This window comes from Gallus gallus, chromosome 8 (assembly GCF_016699485.2).
Source record: "Gallus gallus isolate bGalGal1 chromosome 8, bGalGal1.mat.broiler.GRCg7b, whole genome shotgun sequence".
NCBI lineage: Eukaryota > Metazoa > Chordata > Aves > Galliformes > Phasianidae > Gallus > Gallus gallus.
Window position 1 is genome coordinate 6,923,372 of NC_052539.1, and position 19,151 is coordinate 6,942,522.

General features: G+C 42.2%; 1 protein-coding gene across 8 annotated transcripts in view; it reads left to right on the plus strand.

Annotated features, from left to right (window-relative positions):
• Window positions 1-19,151, plus strand: part of RFWD2 (ring finger and WD repeat domain 2) — a 128,177-nt gene that overhangs the window by 51,711 nt on the left and 57,315 nt on the right. For all 8 annotated transcript variants that reach the window (XR_005861883.2, XR_003076415.3, XR_003076417.3 and 5 more), the window contains exons 12-14: window positions 4,227-4,370; window positions 12,788-12,896; window positions 14,619-14,700. Coding sequence is in view for 2 of the 8 variants with exons in the window: in XM_015290523.4 (XP_015146009.1) it covers window positions 4,227-4,370; window positions 12,788-12,896; window positions 14,619-14,700 (335 nt within the window). In the remaining 6 variants the exon portion in view is untranslated. The remainder of the gene's footprint in view (window positions 1-4,226; window positions 4,371-12,787; window positions 12,897-14,618; window positions 14,701-19,151) is intronic.

The window sequence follows — 19,151 nt, forward strand, 5'->3', positions numbered from 1 at the left end:
AGCTGCTCCATCTCTTTCATCCCTCCAATTGCCCATCTGTATGCGTTCTCTAACTCCGGTGCATCATTCAGGGATGTGGCGAACACAACCGCATGCACCATCAGGATGCAAACGTAGCAAGGCTGTATGCAGTGGTAAAAATGGGGAATACTCATTCTTCACTGTTTTCCCCATAGGTCTACCCTCAATACCAAGCCAAGGTCCGAGACGTGTTTCAGAAGCAATTTATTTCATAATTCCATTTGTTAGCTGCGAGTGCTCTCCAAGGTCGTTGGCTTTAGAATTAAAATGAAGAAGTTGATTTATAATCTCAGAGATTGAGAATAAAGAAAAGCAGCAGAGAAACCAGAGCTCTTGAGAATGCATTTGTTTTCTACTGACTGTTAGTGGTATTTCCAGAGATGCTGGTTGCTTAAGTTCTTAGGAGGAAGAAAGCAGTGATTTGGGAATTGGAAATGTCTCTTCTGTTTTCCCTAGAAGAAAGCAATCACTTACTTTGAATTTGATTTTTTTTATACCTAAGTTCTGTTGCACATTGATAAATCTTTTTTTGAAAAACCCAGGAGTTGTTGCATCCCCAGAAGGTTCCTACAGAAATTCACGTAGTTGTTTGTCAGAAATAAGCAGTTTTCTAAATGCTCTTTTAAGTGGGGGGAGAGAAGACAATGGTTCCTAACGTGCACAAATGTGAGCAGCAAGGATCGCTGCCAGTCCTAAAGGGGACTTCTCAAAGGGGGACACATCCAGTGATGCTCTAAACATGGCTTACCTCCACTGCTGCTTCCTTAGATATAGAAAATAAAAACCACACTAGTGAAGTCACCTGTGTTGTCATCTTGTTTTTCATGCTTTGCTGTGACATTCCCTGCTTCCTTGCTTCCTTTTCAGGCAGTTCTATGTTAGATTAAGCACGTAGCCATCTTTTTGGCCAGCATGGGACTACTTCTGGTGCTGTCAGTCTAGACAACAGTCTCCCATCTCTGGAAGTTGTTGCTTCCAGCTAGGGTTGAGGTAGGTTTGTAGCTCCAGCACTGCTGTTCCCTCTCCAGCACTCCACTAAAATCATTCACTGTTGGTCCCACGTTAGGTCTACTTAAAACAGTGCTGCCAAAACACACGGCTCTTCTTTCAGAAGGACATTAACACCCAGCACACGAGCTCTTCCTGCCTTGTGTTGGCTCGCTGGTGGCCTCTCGCTGCACATGAAGCAGATGCTAACTGCTGCGTGTGCTGTGCTCTGGCTGCTTGCTTTGCTGAGTGATTGCCTTTTTTGACCAAATTGATGGTTATTTCCTATTACCCAATTGCATGTTATTGTTGTTCTAATGGCTAAAACTTGATTTATTTATGTAAATTTGGCAATAGAAACGTGTCACCTGAAAAGCAGGCTGTTGTTTTTCAGAGCTAGCCCCATTGTGTCTTTTGGCAATATGTAAAACTGAGTTCTCCTGTGAATTTTCATAAAGATAAACATGCACGTAAGGCAGAGCTTATATTGAAACAAAAAGATTTGAGACAGTAAGTGACAGGAATACCAGCGAGCTAGTTAAGTGCAAATGAGCCTTGCTTAATACTAAGCATGTTTAGAAGACTTGTAGGAAAAAGTGTGGGAATGGCTGCTGCTGCACAAATGGGGCTGTTTGTCCTAATCCTGATTAGTTCAGGGGGAAGCAGAGCTCTGCAAATATTAGCGATAATTTTGCATAGTGAATAATCTGCTCCATTTGTTACTTAGATTGTTGATATTTTTCTTTGCGAGTCGCTTACTAAAAGCTGATTGCCAGGAAGCTGGGATGCTTTTTCTACCAGCACTGCACGTAGGTTGAGGAGGGCAGGATGCGACGCTGTTAGCTTTGCTGTATTGGGTTTGCCTGCCTTCCTCACAGCCACCAAACATCTGTGCAGGTGGTGCTTCATTTCTGCATCAGTTTTCTTCCTGCAGTGTCTTTGATGCTGTTTGAAGGTCGCGGGTCTCTCGATCTGTTTTGGTGGTTGATGCTTTTTATTAATTGTTTTTAATGGTGTGCTAACTTTTACAGACATACTCAGATGCTCATTTGTTATGTCTATGGTGTATCTTTTAATAAAAAAAAAAATTGAACTAATGCTAGAGAAGGAAACCTACCCTAGGTGAGACAGTGTTCTGTTCCAGTAACTTGGCTTTTTACCAGACATTGTAATAAATTATTTTTTTCTGCAGTAGCAGAAGGCTGAAGGTATAAATTGAGTCCAAGCAGATGAATTGCTGCCATCAGTTTAGTTATGCTCTACCTGAATCCACGGGGCAGCAAGCAGGAGCCGAGACTGCAGTTCAATTAAGACAGTGGTACAAGTAAATCCCTTCTTTTGTTACGTGCACTTCCGATTATACAATTCTCACACAGAGCAGAGTGAGCTGACAAGACAAGTCCAGAATGGGGCTTTTGTCCTGGCTATGTAGGAGGTGAGGCTCGGGGAGGTCTGGGGAGGAGAGAAGCAGCCTGTCTGCTTTACTGCTTGCTTTATATAAATAGATGCATGCGTGTCCACTTGATTCCCTTATTCCCCAGTCATAAGCACGTTCCTTTTCTTTGCCTTTCTTTGGGACTGTGATCTGGCAGACTCGGCCTGACTCGCTCTATCTCTCCTGTAGCAAGCAAGCAGTGGTGGAGGAACTGTCTCCTGCAGTGCTTTGGGGAATTTTAGGCGCTTGAGTTAAAAGGCCAAGGTACAAGCTGCTTCATTGAATTACTTCGTATCGTCAGGCAGCATATCAAAAGTCCTTCGTCTCCATAGTTTAAAAATAACTTGATGATATCTCTCCTCTACAAGGATTTGAAAACTCTGTTGGCATTTGAATTTCTCTTCCCTTGAAAGCAGTGCTGTGCCTTCAACTGCTCAGCTATGGCGAGGGGTAAGAAACGCGAGCTGTGGCAGCTGTGAGTGCTGCCTGAAGAGCCCTCTTCTCTTATAATTGGTTTGTCACTTTCTGACTGTAGAAAGGTACCATAAGTACCCCTGCTCAGGATTTTTCAGACTATATGAGTGTGAAATCCGCTCAGCTTAAACTAGGTGTTCTCCGCTGTCAGTCAGAATGTGCTGTCTGGTTCACAAATGCTTCTTAAGAGAAATCTGGTAGGGACAGTGGAAATTGAAATTAATTACTGAATGGGAAGCAGTAGAAGATTGCTCAGTTGGGAGACTTTGAGGAGAGCTGGTGACTTGTCATAGCAACATAGAGACTGAGGGCAAATGCTGCCTCAACCTTTCTTCTAGGAGTAACACCAAACTTTAGTCTCGTTGATGGTAATGAAACTAGGTAGGTGTCTGCACACATCCATCCTGCCACATCTTGTTTGATGTGGGCTACAGGCTGGTAAGAAGCTACTTCTAGAAATGAGATTTACTTCTCTGGCTGCTGGATGTTAAGTAGGCTTCTCTCAAGCCCTTCCAAACTGTGGAAATAGCAATGAATTGAGCTGTGTATACCCTGTTGCCTGCCTTTCTCTCAGATGTATGTCATGTACAACCGCAGGCTTTTCTCATTTGCAGCTTAACTTTGTTATAAGGTGACTGCTTTTACTTGCTGCTTTGTTGATATCTATTACAAACTTGCCCTGCAGTTCAAGAAAATAAGTGCCTCTGTTTCCAAGAGCAACCCTAAGTGGAAGTCATAGCATGCGTGTGTTTTACAGTATTGATGATATACATCTCAACCCTCAGTTGTTGCTTAAGGAATTTACAGGGCCTTTTCCAGAAGTACTGATTTGCTCTGCATTAACACGTAGAGTTCACCAAGCTGCTGTACAGAATTGCTGAAGGATGGAGCAATGCATCCAAAATAAATCAATGGGCAGGCATCCCGCAGCATCTTGTTTGTAGACCGTGCAGCTGAATGTAAAGCAAGTTTCCAGGGTGAGCCGTCAGCTGTGATGTTTGGGTATCTTGTAATGTAGCTGGTGTAGTTGAACTGAAGAACCTTTAGAGCTTCTGAACAGAAGTTCATTTTGTAAATCGAAGAGTGGATGTGTTTGGAGGGGATGATTAGGAAATGGTGCCTGAGAGCAGGAACTCTGTGGTTGGTGCCACACCTTATATGGTGCTCTGTGCAGCGTATTTGCTAACTGCAGTCTTAAGAAGGATTATTACCTGCTCTGCCCTACTGAAATGTACTTACCAGCGAGGTATTTTATCATCCAAATATGTGTTATGTTTCATGGTTCTCAGTCTGTGCTTTTCTTTCCTAGTATTGAGTTTGACCGGGACTGTGACTACTTTGCCATCGCTGGGGTGACAAAGAAGATTAAAGTCTATGAATATGGTACAGTCATTCAGGATGCAGTGGATATTCACTACCCTGAGAATGAAATGACCTGTAATTCCAAAATCAGGTAGGCATTGCCTTTGCATTTACACTCAGACTGCCTTTTCCGTTAGCTTGCTGATGTGTTGTTTTTTGTTGTTTTGCTTTCTTTATCTGCCATGGGTAATACTTGGCTGGGAGGGAAAGGGTGGAAAGCAGGAGAGCTTGTTGTGTATTCTGAGTGGGATGACGTGCCACTAAGCACTCCTGTTTGAGTATGCTGGGCCCAGGTATTCAGAGAAGGTAGCTTATGGTAGTGAAGAGCCTTCATGTTCCTTGCAAATGCTGTTGGATATCCAGTTGGGTAAAAGGAGAGTGCACCTGAGTTGTGGATCTGCAGGCAATGTCAGAGCTTATACAGATAACTTTTGTCCCCAATTCCTTATAACAGCCACCAATTCATTTGTGCTCTTCTATTCATTGGTAAGATCCTCTCCATCGCATCAAGAGGTTACTGGTCCTCAGGAAACATGCCTCATTTTCACCTTCTGCCTATGAATTTATAGGCAGATATAGACCTGATGGATCTCATGATGTTGAGATCTTGGGAAATGATCTTGCATGATTTTTGTACTTCAGTTGTTACTGTCAGTGTTTATTTTTAATCCCTATAAGTGACTTAAGCCAAAAGAAGTGTAGCCTATCCCACAACTTCTATCAAAAGAATCCAGCTAACCTAACTTAAAAAAATCCCAATTCAAAAATTCTATTGACGTTCAAAAGCAAATAAAGGAAGCAATCATATCAATTCAGTACCTTGATGGAAGTCTTCAGCATCTGTTGAACTCATTTGTTTTGATTCACTACTCTACGTTTTGAAAACAGTAAAGCAGCTTACAGAAGTGTGAGCAACAGATTTGTTTTAGATAACAGTCCAGTTCCTACTCTAACAAAAATAGTAATGTTTGCAAGTCTGTAGCAACAAGTGGTGGTTTTGTAGTTAATACATTTCATGAAATAGATCAATCACCGTTGTGTCAATTATGGTGATTGCAGTGTATGTGTATGACTGTTCTCTGAAGGAGAAGATGTAAATGTAAATGCAACTGCTCATGGGCTAGCTTTCAGGACTTCTAACACGAGCTGAGTGAATGTGTTCATTGTGGGCTAGGCAGCATACAAATATAATAGGCAGTCTCCCTGTGCAGCTGTGTGTTTGTATGATGCTTGCTTATGTAAATGTACCTGTTTGTTTGGAATGATCCCTTCATGACCAACTATTGGATTTCTTCTTCATTCTCTTACCTGTCTCCTTTTCACAGCATTGATATTTAGATCAGTATCAGTCAACTGTCTTTCCCAATCTGATTTATTGCCTGTTTGGAGCTGGATATAAACAATACGAGAGGAACCTGTATTGATAAACCATACTGCTGATGGAGCTTGCGTTTTACTGGACTTGTGAAATGCTCAGCTTTTTTGACCGAGATGTAGCAGAGTTCACACTGTTCAGCTTCATTGTTCTGAAGAAAAGAGTAGAATAATAGAACAATCTAGCAGCTGATTAATACCTCTTGCCTTAATTAGAAGGATGAAAGTAACGTGAATTTGGTGTTTTGCTGTCCAAGTCTACTTCCCAACTTACTGCTTCACATCTGATAGGAATCTGCCCTGACAGTCCTGCCAGGCATTAGGTAATTGTTTGTGCTCCCTAGCAGCTGCTGGTGCATTAGCACATTCACTGATGTTACTCTTGTCAGCTTTGTGCTCCAGACAAGACACTACTTGCATTCAGCATTTCTTCTCTTTCTCAAATCTCATGCATGTATATACATATATATATGTGACAATGCAAATGTACTGTCCTCTGACACTCTGCCTCAGCGGAGACGGACAAGGTCCTTTTCATTCATTTACCTGCCCTACTTTCTCTCTTTCCTCCCAAGAAATGCTTTTTTTTTTTTTTTTCCATTGGCACCTTCACATTATATCAGCCTTCCTTTGGCATATGGGTGCTTTTGGTTTTGACAAATAAAGTTAGGCTGTCAGTCACATGCATCCTTGCTATATCCATTAGCTGTGCTGCCAGTCACTGGTCCTGGGGCTCTCTGTCACAGTGTAAAACAGTATAATAATTTGCTATTCTGAAGTGATGTAGCTTGAGGGAGAAGTTATATAGGAAGGAAGACTGTAATCTCATTACAGAATATTGCAGTATGCTGAAATTGTGCCTGCATTATGGTAAAAAAAAATAAAAAATAAAAAGCCTTGGCTTAAGGCTGTTTCAGCTTAATTTGGGTGGAAATACAGCATCTTCCAAAGGCTTATTCTAGCTCTTTACTAATGCCTTTCTATTACCAGGGACAAACATATCTCTGCAGTCCTGCATGGGTGGCACCTCTCTTGCCCGCTGTCTTGGATGGGTTCTGGGGCTCCGTCATGGTGCTGCCATTGAAAAATCCATTTGCTGCCAGGCTGCCTTGTGGGAAGCTTTGTGTCCCAGCTGGTTATAGCAGAGCATTTAAAAAACAACAAAAAAAAGCCACTGGTATAATGGTGATCTTGCAGACGGCTGCAGGCGCTCAGCACAGCTCGTAACATCCTTCCCTCTGTGCACTGCACCAGGGCTGTGTGTCTGCAGGCGGTTTTGCTCTCCAAATCCACGTCATGGGAAGCTCACCCTAAATCGATCCTGGTTAACCTTGTTCGAGGCGATGATGCTGGGACATAAATCATTAGCTTAACACCGGTGACTCAGCTTTGGGGGAGCAGCAGCTCAGGCGGGCTTCCATCAAGCTGACAAGTGACAGCAGAGGCAAGGCCAAGCTCAGCCTTGTGCCAGGCCTGCTGTCCTGGAGCAGCTGGGGAGGGAAAGGCAAAGGAAAATGGGAAGGGAGGAGAAGGGCAGCCCTGGTTGAGGCTGGCACCAGCCCTGCCAGCATGGGTGTCCACTGCAAGCTTGGGTCTCACTGAGCAGTGATGTACTTGTAGGCCTGCTTGGAGCACAGCCCTGGCACCGGCTGTATCAGAGCCTCTCTTCCTCTTTTCCAACCCCCTCTTTACACCCACCTGCTTCTTAAATGTGTTCCTTTTTCATCGTCTGCTGAGCTTTTCCTGCTCTTTATTTTTAAGAATGGGGAAGGAAGTTGGTGTGTCAGTTTTCTGGTAAACGCGCGTCGCGTCCCCCGGGAACGGCAGAGGCAGAAGCTTCCAGGAAAAACACAAGATGACACATAAATCCTCATAAAAATCCCATTTACAGATTCATAGCTTCAGCACAAGAAACAAATCCTGGCATTGTGCAGGAGCTATAAACAGCACGGTGTGAGCTAATTATGATTTGCTGTGTCCAAGCTATGGCAGGCGGTAATCTGTAGCTCCCTCTGAGCTGGGGAGGTGGGAGAGGACTGGAGTAGGATGAGCAGCGAGCACAGCTCTCCTATGATTTATCCAACAGGCAGAATGGCTGCTCTGCCATAGACTGCAGCAGGAGAAGAAAATAGAAAAGAGGGCTAGTGTTCCAGGTGAAAGAAATTGGCTTTAGGCCTCGTTAATCCATAGTAGGTGATGTGCAAGCGTGGCTAGGTAAACACGCCTTTGAAATGCATGCTTAATATTCTGCATGCTCGCCACTGTGTGTGTTTGCAGCATCTGTACTTGGGTGATAGATGTTACCACGAGCTGCCCAAATCGGCTGCATCTATTTAGTCAACTGCAGTAAAAGCCCGGTTGTTGGTTTGTGGTTTTCTTTAGGAGGCTGCTAGTATTTTATTGTTCTCATTTTTTGGTGTCAATCAATCAAATGCATGATGGCTGTAGCCTAATAGTTTGCAGGTGTATTACTGTCAATTTTTAAAGCGTCATTCAGTCCCCACTATTAAGCTTAAATTAAGCAAAAGCTCCGTGTGGTGTTTTTCAGCTTAGTGGGCTATGTGGAGAGGTATGATCTTTGTTTATGCTGGAAAACTTCAAGGGTGGTTGTTGGGCATCTATATTTCTGCTGCAGAGAACAGAAACACCTCCAACTTCCATTAATTCCAGCTTTAAGGTAACTGCCTTATTTTGCAGTAAGTTTTGCTTTAGAAGTATTTCTCTCTTAACCTCATGAGGGACTTTCTGTGGATTGATTAGAAAAAAAAAATAGATATCTGGTTTTAATATTTGCTATGATGCTGTAATTCTGTATGTCTCTGAAGTGTTTGGTTGGTGCTGTTGCTCAGAGGGATGGACCTTGCAGTAACAGATCATTTATGCATTAAGGACAAGCATTTCTGTCCTTAAATTACTGGGCATTAATTCACTCATGGCATTAGACTGGATCTGAAACATTTGGCACTCAAAAGCAGGTGAGCCCACAAGTAGTTTGTGCCTTATTAAAAGCTTCAGCTCCATCCAGTTGACACCTGGTAACTTCATTGTGGATTTGAGACTTTTCAGCCTTAAAAACGTTGGCTCATGAAAGAAACATCAGCGCAACTGACAGCACTCCCTGAGCTGCCCACTCGTGTCACTGAACAAAATGAGCATCCGTCTTCACAGGGTCAGGGATTCTGTGTGTCCGGACCAGATGCCAAGGTTAGGAGAGTGCTTCAGCAGGAGATAATTAGCTTTCAGTGAGACCTTCTCAGCAAGTTTCTCCTAGCTAATCTCTTGGAAGGAAAGCTGTCATAAATTACAGCAAAGTAAACCTCGGGTGCAACCGTTGGCGCTGTTTGTGGTCGAAGGAACAAAGTGAAAACTGAGAAGTATGGCCACTAGTATTTAAAATAAAAGGTGACCTTCACAACCCCCTATTAATTATGCATTATCTCAGCCCTAGCTATCTATCTTTTGTATCATACATCATAGCCTCCGCATTTCAGTTTTCCCCCTGTATGTGGCTGCAGGCCATCCAAAGGTTGTCTACAGAAGGTCACTTCTATATACTCCTGGGGTTTTTGTGTTGAACTCACCTGAGGACTGAGTAAGCTGCATTTTTGGTCCATCTCCCCTTTGCCCTTTACTTTCCCAGTCCCCATCATGCTCACCCATGCATTTCTGAGCCTCGCTCAGTTTGTTATCCATGATAATATCTTACAAAAACCCAAGAAGATAAAAGGTCTTTGAAATTTCGACAAAACTGTGTGTGTTGGGCACAGGAAAATGATCAGCCCCTCCCCAGTACCATCTGCAGTACCATCCCAACTCTCAGTAGATCCCAGAGAAGCCACGTGGAGGAGAGAGCTGTAGGTGTGCTCAGAACAACTTGTTCTTCATCTCTTTGCAGCCTTTACTCTATTTTAATACAAGGAACAATTAGGTAAAAAGTGTCCTTTACCTGCAGAAGGAGCTGCCCTCTATCTGTTCCAACCCTGAATTGTGTGCTGTGAAAAGTTACTTTTGAGCCTTTAAGTCATAAAGAAACTCAAGTTCTACAATGTCAAGGAGAACACTCTGATTTCAGACTTTGTAAAGAGAGTTGGGTGGCGATGAGGGGAGAATTAAAGCAGAGAGGTGGAACAAGATTGTCTTTGTCTTATTATGATCCTTTAATCATATTCCTTAAAAATGAAAGATTTATGGTGAGTGTGACTTAAAAGGTGTTAATTGAACCACTTAGTTGCTGCAAATCCCAAAACATTTTTCACCTGTCAGCTCCTGTTTTCCCTCTCAGTCTATCTACAAATGGTTTCCAAGTGAGCGTTAACCCCTTGTTAACACTATCAGAATAAGTGGTGCAGAATTCTTAGCTTGGTCTTTGCTGTGCCAGATCTAATGATGTACTTCAGGGCACAGAAACCCTTCATTTTTCTCTGTTTATATTGATTGCTGTGATAATCTATTACTTCTCCTTACAAGCCTGACATGCCTTCCATCCTTAGGCGTTCTTCGGTCTAGCACATCTCAAACAGCACTGTTAAACTGACCTCTATATTTTTCTGTAGTAGTTCCAAAGTTTCATCATTAGGGATGATTTTTATTATTATTATTATTATTATTTACACAATGCAGTTACACAGTTATACACCTCTTCATAGTTTGTTTCTAACCAGCCAGGCTGGCACCAGCCCATCTGCCTTTCTCTCCTCCTGCTGATGCTGCCTGTCTGACACGCTCTCAAAGCTGTCTGGATGAAAGAGTGCATTTTCAGAGATGTGGCCCTGTGCTGTATTCTTTCTGCTCTTCTATCATGGCTAAACTTAGATATGTTTTTCTTAAGCTGTCTCCTTGAAGTGCTGGCTTGAATGAAGATAAGATGATGGGAGGAACAGGTTTAAACAGATATCTGTCTGGTGCAGTGCCTGCCCCCTACCAGTGCTTGGAGGCTGCTCCCAGCCCAGGGCCTTGTGCTGTAGCTGTAGGGCTGTGAGCTGCTGCTGCTTCCATCAGTGGTCACCTGGTAGCAGGACTCCAGATGTCAGCCATGGTTATCTCTGGACTGCTGCAGTCCTTGGCGGGCAGTGCCTGCCAGCTGCATTTGGTCCACAGGGAGCCACTTCGTCCTCAGAATGAGGCTTCAGGTAAATCATTGACACAAGACTTGCCTTTCTCTGGGCACCCAGAGGTGGTAGCATCGACATAATGATGATATCTCCTTAATGATACATTTGGGGACAGTACCTACAAGGGCAGAAGACACGCTTTCTAATTACTGACTTATTCAGGAAAAGCATTGCCTAAGCTGTATCGCCTCAACTCTTCTTTTAGCACCTGGTGGTACAAGATAATGATTTATATTAAATGAAACTTGGAAATTTCTGAGTGTGAAGTTTTGCAAACAGTAGATGTCTGTTACAAGAAATAAATGTCCGAGGGTGAGAACAGGCTCTACAATGGTAGAGGTGAGCACAGTTGTGCAGCAGTGCTAAAGGAAGTTGTCAGTAATGCACTGGGGAAGGAGAGTCCTGAAAGCTTTCTCTGAGCATTGCACAGTGGTGAGAGAGCTTTGTTGAAAACTGGTTCCGTTGGATGGCTTGGTCTCATTTTAAGTTAGATTAATATGTACACAAGAGCAAGTCAGAGCTAGAAGGCTTGGATCACTCAGCGAAGTTTCCTGTTGATGCAAGCACTGACAGCATGTTATTTCTTTCACATATTTCTTTCAATTTGTCTTAGAAACCAGCTGGGTTCCTTGCTTCACATTACTGAAATAAACTTGTTGGTGCTACAGTTACGTAGCAGTCAGCTGAGATTAGTGGTTGGTACTTGTAGTCCCCTGGTAGTATTAAAATTGACACCCCCAGTAAATCTCAGCATTGTCACGAGTGGGACACCAGAGCTGTGCTAATCAAAGAACAATGGTGTTTATATTTTTAAATTGCCTTCACAAAGGAAAAGGATTTTCCCATGTTCAAGTGCCTTATTCCTGAGGAAAACAGGATACAAGTGTACAGTGGAACCAAGAATTTGCCAAGGTAAAGTACTCCCAAGTGATTCCATGCATCTACATCATATTTCAAAGCTGCAGTAATCAAAAGGTGACTAAAAAGTTATGGAATCCTGGACTTTTAGCTATATTGTTGGTTAAAACTTGGTCCCAAGGCTGCCCTAATCTAGTTAACTGTGTCAGAGTGGTTTGGTGACCTGCATGAGCTGGCTCTGTCAGTTCAGTTTCTGCTACATGCATAGCAGTTGATACCAACTGGCGTGCTTCTGTGCCAGATGGTCCAAAAATTGGTGAACAAGTATTACAAATTTGCTTACCTCTGTCACATTTTCAGGAGGCAGAGTGGAGGCACAGTGCCAGAGCGACATGAATGTGACTTGGCAGTATTGTTGGTCCTGTTTTGTCTGCTAGCAGTTAGTTTGTCAGTGGAACTGTCATTTAGTTTTTATGCCTACTTAATTCAGTTAAAATATAAACCCATGCAATGCACTTCCAGTCAGCAGCATCTCCTCAATGGCCCATAGCAAACAAACTGCTGTTTTCTTCTGGATAAGAAGTGGGCTTTGCACATTTGCTGATGTTTGGAAATACTTTTTCAGAAGTTACAGGCTTATGTACATAGACATGTGTATATAGAACTATATATGTGCCAGGGAGAAAGACTGTTTTGCTTTCTATGCAGCCCTATACTTTGCATGTATAGCTTTTCTTAGGTAAGTACTTACCTTAGTAGCAATAACAAGGTAGTAGCTATTGGCAAGAGGTTGGGTCATCAAACAACTAAACTCTCTGTGAGAGTCTTTGAGGAATTAAAGCTGGAACAATCATCTCTAATACAGCTAATATCAACAAATAATAAATAACTCAAATCCTAGCACTTTGCTTGCTTAAGTGATGTCACTCTGTCACTCATTCACTTTAGCCTGTGGAGGAAGGTTTGTTTCTGGTGGTTTTTGGTTTTGTCCCTTCTCAAGTGTTTCAGTGGCATGACTGAATGAAGCACAGAATCATCAAGGTTGGAAAAAGGCCTTAGAGATCATCAAGTGCTGTGTGCTTTTTAAAGCCTAATCACCTGACATATTGCAAGGCCTGATTTGATGAAAAGCTGACCTGGCTCTTTATTTTCTTTTTTTTAAAAGCTGTATCAGCTGGAGTAGTTACCACAAGAACCTGCTAGCCAGCAGTGACTATGAAGGCACAGTCATCCTGTGGGATGGGTTCACGGGACAAAGATCCAAGGTCTACCAGGTAACGTGTAATCAGCAAACAACACTTCCCTGCACTACAGACCGTGTTGGGGGAGCAGTGTTCAGATTGAGATGATGCTTTTAGTCCAGCAGTAGGTGAAATAGATGCTGCTTCTGTTTGACAAATGTCTTATCCATACAACATTATTGAGCTGTAGTCCTCTGAGCAAGGCAGCTCTGTCTTGTCACAGTCATGAGGCAGTTGATGTTTTCTTGCCACCAGTCTTGCTGCTGCTTCTAGGTAGGGAGTTTGCACAGGGAGAAATGAGTTCCTGGAACTTATTTGTCTCAACCTTCTTTAGAAACCTTTGTCTGGCTCCCTTCGTGCCTGTTCCACATGTCTTTGTCAAAAGCCTTTTGTGAAATCCTGCGGTGATTACTGTTATGGGTGTTTGTAAAGCGGAAGAGCAAAATGCAGACTTAAGTGGCGAGCCTAGGAGAATGGAATTGTAGGCAGAAGGCTTCCCAGTACGGTCCTGTGCTCAGCAGAGCAGTGTGTGCATATGTGGACTGAGCTCAACAGTGAGACCTATTATGTGATAACTTTGTGGCACTTTTCACACAATTTGAACACTGTTTTCATTTAATGGATCTGAGAGCCTTGCAGTCAGAACAAGGAGGTTGGAAGTAAAGGTGGCCTGGTGGTGAGAGGTTGGAGGTGCTGCAGCGTGGTGTGTAGGTAGAATACTGCATTGAAACTGGTTTGTGCAGGCAAGCCTTCAGTTTTTCGTTCCTAACAGTTCAACATAAGTTTTAATTCCTACTTAAAGCTTTGTTTACTTCTTCATTGTGTTTTAGTCATTTACAGCATTTGTTTTCATTCATCCTGTACATGTGTCAATTAAAAAGAAATGGTACCGGACAAAATCTTGTCTGTTTTCCTCACGTATACATTTTGCATTTCTTTGAGACTAAGTAAAGAGCCTAGAGAGGACCCAGCTGTTGCTTGTGCTAAAACAAACTAATTTTGCTTCCTATCAGATCACTTGAATTTTTGATTTAGATTTACAGAGATAAAGGCACGCACACTGACATCTGCCCCACATGTATTAGAAATCCTTCAGCGACTTTGTCCTGGCAAGCTTTTCATATCTTGTTTAAAGGCTTTAAACAAAGGGTTTGACCAAATTTCAGGTTTCATTCAGTGCAGTGCTTTTGATTCCACACGAGATATGTCAGCGTAACAAATACAGCCATTCTGTGTTTTGTGTGCAGGCTTGAAAGTGTATGTTTGAGTGGAAAAACACAGGATTAGATACCAGAAGTGTTGTTTAATAATTCAATATGAAGATGAGGGCTTCTAGGCCTTTCTGACAGGAGGTGTTCTAAGTGGCTTTGGACAGACATGTTAGTCAGTACTGGGGGACAAAGCTGTATTCTGCTAGAATAATTAGCAGTACACATTGGAAAAACACCTAAATCATACTGGGAAAATAGATCTTTAACATACATTTCTTGAAATCATAATTGCTTCAAATTTAAAAATCAAATTGAAAAAAAATCAGTTTTAGTTCTTAAAATTGCTGTTCTCCTGCTGACTTCTTTCAAGCCATGCTTAGCATACTACAAGCATTGATCTGATTGGGAGAAAAGTTTTTGAGAAACCACCAGAAGGCCCAGGAATAGCCTGACAATTTATACCAAACAGCAGGCATTTTTCTTTCACTGTTTGATCAGATTACAGCTCACTGCCTTGAAATATTTGTCTTCTTTCTCCAAACAGGAGCATGAGAAAAGGTGCTGGAGTGTTGACTTCAACTTGATGGACCCAAAGCTATTAGCTTCAGGCTCTGATGATGCAAAAGGTATTTTTTTTCCCCTGTCTCTGTGCAGAAGACTTAATGCTTTCTGCATTCCCTCCTAGGAGCAGAAATGTGATAATTCAAGTAGCTGATTCCTCAGCTGCCTTCAGTATTGTTGATGTGGTAACATTTCAAGATACCACCAAACAGTTTAGAACTTAGAGTGAGAGAGCCTTTGCTGGGATTAAGATTTCTTGGTGTGACGTTCAATTTTGGGGTAACGTACTCTCTAGCCAGCATCTTCCAGAGCACTAAAGAAAACTAGGTGTGTTTTAACATTAGTTAAGCTTGTTGAGTTAAAGCCTCAGGGCCTTTCGGAAGAACAGCATGTATTTGTGTTTCAGAAATTAGGTTGTCAGGCAAAAAGCAGACACTGAACAGCAAGCAGGCATTTTTACCTATAGTTCTGAACGTTAAATGGCCTGCCCAACAGGAAGCATCTCTCTTTCACAACGTGCAGGGTGTTTTTCAGAGCTTAATGGGGTTGGGCAGTGGACTCAATGGGGTCATTGGGAGCAGCTCTCAACTTTCCGTACTCAAAGATCCATTGGTCAAAGAAATTTTGGAGAACCCTTAAGGCAACTCTTTCCCAGCCTATCTGGTAGGTAAATGTTCCTCTTCTAAGAGACAGGAAACATCTAAAGAAGAGGATAACACTGAGGAATATGTAACACGTGTAGCATACTTCATCCCTAATGAAAAAGATTTTATCTGTAATGTGTTTACAATAACAAATTGCTTATCAAGCAAAAAGAGCTTTAGAGTTCCTTGTGTCAGTGGAGATGAACTCTCCACTGTTAGCTAGATAGGCTAACAGAGCCCTGGTCAGAGCTGTTCATGCTTTGCTTTGAAACGATACATTTTGCACAGCAATTAAAGCTTGAAAGCCTCTAAAATGCTTTTAAATACTGTTTCAAAAGAAAGCTGTATTAGTGTTCGTCAAATGCATTTAGTGCTGTTCATGTCATCGGCAATTTCATTTAGAAAATGTAGCTTTAATGATTATTTTGTATTTAAGGTGCTTTTTAATATTTTTTTTTTTACACTTTCCCCCTTATGGTTGATAGTCAAGAGTGTTTTGTGTGTGCCTAAATGCAGTGTGAACGTTCACCTTGTAAATTACCTGCCTTTCCATCACTTTGCTCCCCACTCATGCTATGCATTTGAAGAAGCTTATCTACCAGGTAGACGCGCATTTATTAGCATGCTAACGAGTTGTCCAGTTGTGGAAAGCCAGCTGCAAGCAGAGCTCTTGTCTCTAACTTGACAGTTCACTTCTTCAGTAATAGTTTTTAAGAGTGGTGTTTACTTAGAAATTATTGTAATAAAGTCTGCAGATCCACATAAATGGCATTTCAATCCTCAAAGGTCTTTTGAAGGTGTGTTGGTGAGGTTTTTTTAGTGAATAGAACTGGCCTGGAACATTTTATCTTTTACCTCCACCATGGTTTGCCTGTGATTTGCATACAAAACAAGCAAATAAATGGAGTCCTGTGTGAGTGTTAGAAGTAAACTCTGCTTTTAAGTCTTTCAGGTACAAAGCAACAGTAGCAAACATCCAAATTGAATTGTCACTGGTGTCCAACTTTCATTTCACATAAAAAGGGTTAAATTCGAGGAAAAGGCAACACCTACGACTTGTCTTCACTCATAAATTTGCATAACTTCTTGTTTTGTCTTTCTGCTTACCTTAATGAGTGCTTAATGGTGTTCTGGCCAGCTCTGGATGTGCATTAAGGACATATTTGGCCAGGTGCAGCATCTGGTGGGAAACACAAGAGCTGCATACCCTTCCTGTTTGCTTTTTCTTCTCTGCTTGTGTGAGACCACTCTGGGCTTTCTAACAAGAAATTTCAGTGTTGATAGATATTGATGTGACCAGAACAATTGGAACCAATCTCTCCGTGTTTCTCTAGAAAGCATGGGTGTAAAATTTTTCTGTCAAGTGTTCAGGACAAGCCAGCAAAAAAGTGACAGCTTAGCCAGTTCTTCCTGCTTGCCTGTGGATCTGCCTGTCTCTTCTCAGTCTTTTCAAGCTGTAGGCTAATTTTTAAAGCACTCTGTATCCTCAGTAGGTATATATTGGGAAAGGAGATTTTAGATTAATAACCCTGCCGTCGGTGCTTCACAAGTGTCTCTGCCAGGGCTCAGACGCAGCAAAGAGGATGCTAATGAATGAAGTGTCACAAAGGATAAAATGCTTCTGATACAGTAAGAAACAACATCCTCGGGTCTTGGGTCCCGCATCAGCTTCTTCGTTAGATGAACATAATCCAGGATGCTTATTTGTGGAAGATCTTTGTACTTTAATAGTAGGTAATGAGAGCATAAAAGCATTAATGTACTTGAAACAGCTACCGTGTGCATGAAAGCGCCATTTTGTCTCTGGTTGTCATGAGCTTCTCTCTCTAAGGGGGCAAAGGTAGTTGAGTATGTCTATAGAGATGCAAAGGTGCATGCCACCTAGATGGCAGTCAGCAAAATTGGTGTTTACGTGTGATACAAGCCGCCTAGGGAAACTGCATGGCCTTAATTTCAGCTCTTTTATTTGCATGATAATGGCAGGAGTTGTGATTCTCATGTAAGTAGAAAAGGGTGAAGTTCTGCTCTTTGAGCGGAGAGAATTTAGTTTTCTGACAGTGTACAGTCGATACTGAAGTGCTGGGTAGTGCTGGAGCTAGTGCAGACTTGCAGCTCTTCCTTAACCCATCATTGCTATGAGTTCTGGGCTGAGAATGTACTTTAATGGCCGGAGTGAAGTTACTGAATGAGATAGTGAGAGCAAAATATTACCTGTTGCCATGTAGGGAGGATTTAAATCTTCACTGAGGCAGTTCTGGAGCAATCAAGTCTGTATTCCCCGTTCTGATCTTTTTGAAGCTCTCTGATGCTTGCAGAGATGCTAGCAATACTGACTAATTAAACTATAGAAGGTGTGTTGGCTTCATGTCCTTTCTTAGCTGAAGTCCCTTCGCTATTTCCGGGTCAAAATGGAGAGCTGTGGTGAAAGGTTACTTTTCATTGCCTCTTGGCAACGGGGGAAAGCAAGCATTTGTTTTATTACGTATAAGAGAAAATTATTTCCTTGGTAAGCAAGACCATGGATGCCAATCCTGCAGCTGTTTTTCATAGTACCTGTGAATTTGGTGGGGCAACATAGATTCACTGAGTTGGCCTCATGGAAGTATACTGACAACTGCAGGTCAGAGCATGTTTCCAGCTGTGGTGAGGATATCAGAGGTTTGTTTGGTACTTCATTTTTAATGATACGTAGCTCCTTCAGCTTCTACTGACTCTCACTGCAGTTTTAGGTGTTTACAGCTCTTAAAATATCAGGCTGAACTTTCAGCTTGTTCGTTTTCCTGGCTAATAGCAGTTCAATAACTTCCTGAAGCTTCGAGGGCCATTGTATTCAACTGGGAGTGCCTCAAAAGGTCAAGATGATGCTGATAGGTAAAGTGGCAACCCAGATACCTGACTGACAGTCTTAAACTTTCTGTGTGCAAGGAGGAATACCTCACAGTCATTGCCTGTTCACAGTCAGGAGTTTAAATCATGCTCCTGACCTTACCATCAGTGTGCTGATTTCATACATCATCCCTTTCGGCTATTGCAGTGCAGGCTTCCACCTCCGTTATTAGTTAGTGTTTGGTCTGCAGAAGATTAATTTATACACTGACACAGTTGGTCCTGAGCAAAAATAATCTTAAAAAGATATAAGCATTTGAAATGGAGAAGGCTGTTCCAGAGGCATCTTCGTTCTTGTGTGGCAAGGAGTGGACACTTGGCCATTTAGAACTGTACCTAGCAGTAGTAGCAGCAATACTATGAAGTGTGCTCTGAGAACATGTGTTGCAGAAGTAGACAATCTCAGATGGTTGTTTGCCTCATCCACACAATTCTAAGTGATAAAGACATCTGTGTATTGTATAATTACTGCCTCGACCTCAGCACTGAAAGCTACAGTAAATAAACTCTTATGAATTATGCTTTATTAAACTGTCAGTTCTTTATGAAAAAATAATGGACAGTTCCAGGTAGAACTTGACAAGTTTCATTATGTGTTGTTACACGTTGCATATATCCTTTTTTATGGCACTGACTAAGATATAATTGGAGCCTAGTATATCCCACAGCAGCCAGATCACAGAAATTGCTGCAGACTCTAATCTGCATCTGTCAGTTGTAACGAATATTATGATGGCTTTGAACGCACAGGTTGACTCTTCTCTAGATAAATGGCTGCACAGTGTGACCTGAAGGCTGCAACAAAAAAAACCTGAAGCTGAAACGTAGCCCTCAGGTAACTTCTGCATCAAAACTGAGACCAAATGGCTACTTAGTAGAGATGGTTTCAAGAAGGAACTTGGCTACTTTGGATACTGCTTTAAATGTCAGTGGAAGCTAGAAGGCTTCGAGATGAGTCTGTTTGCCTTTTTCCCTAGATTTGGGAA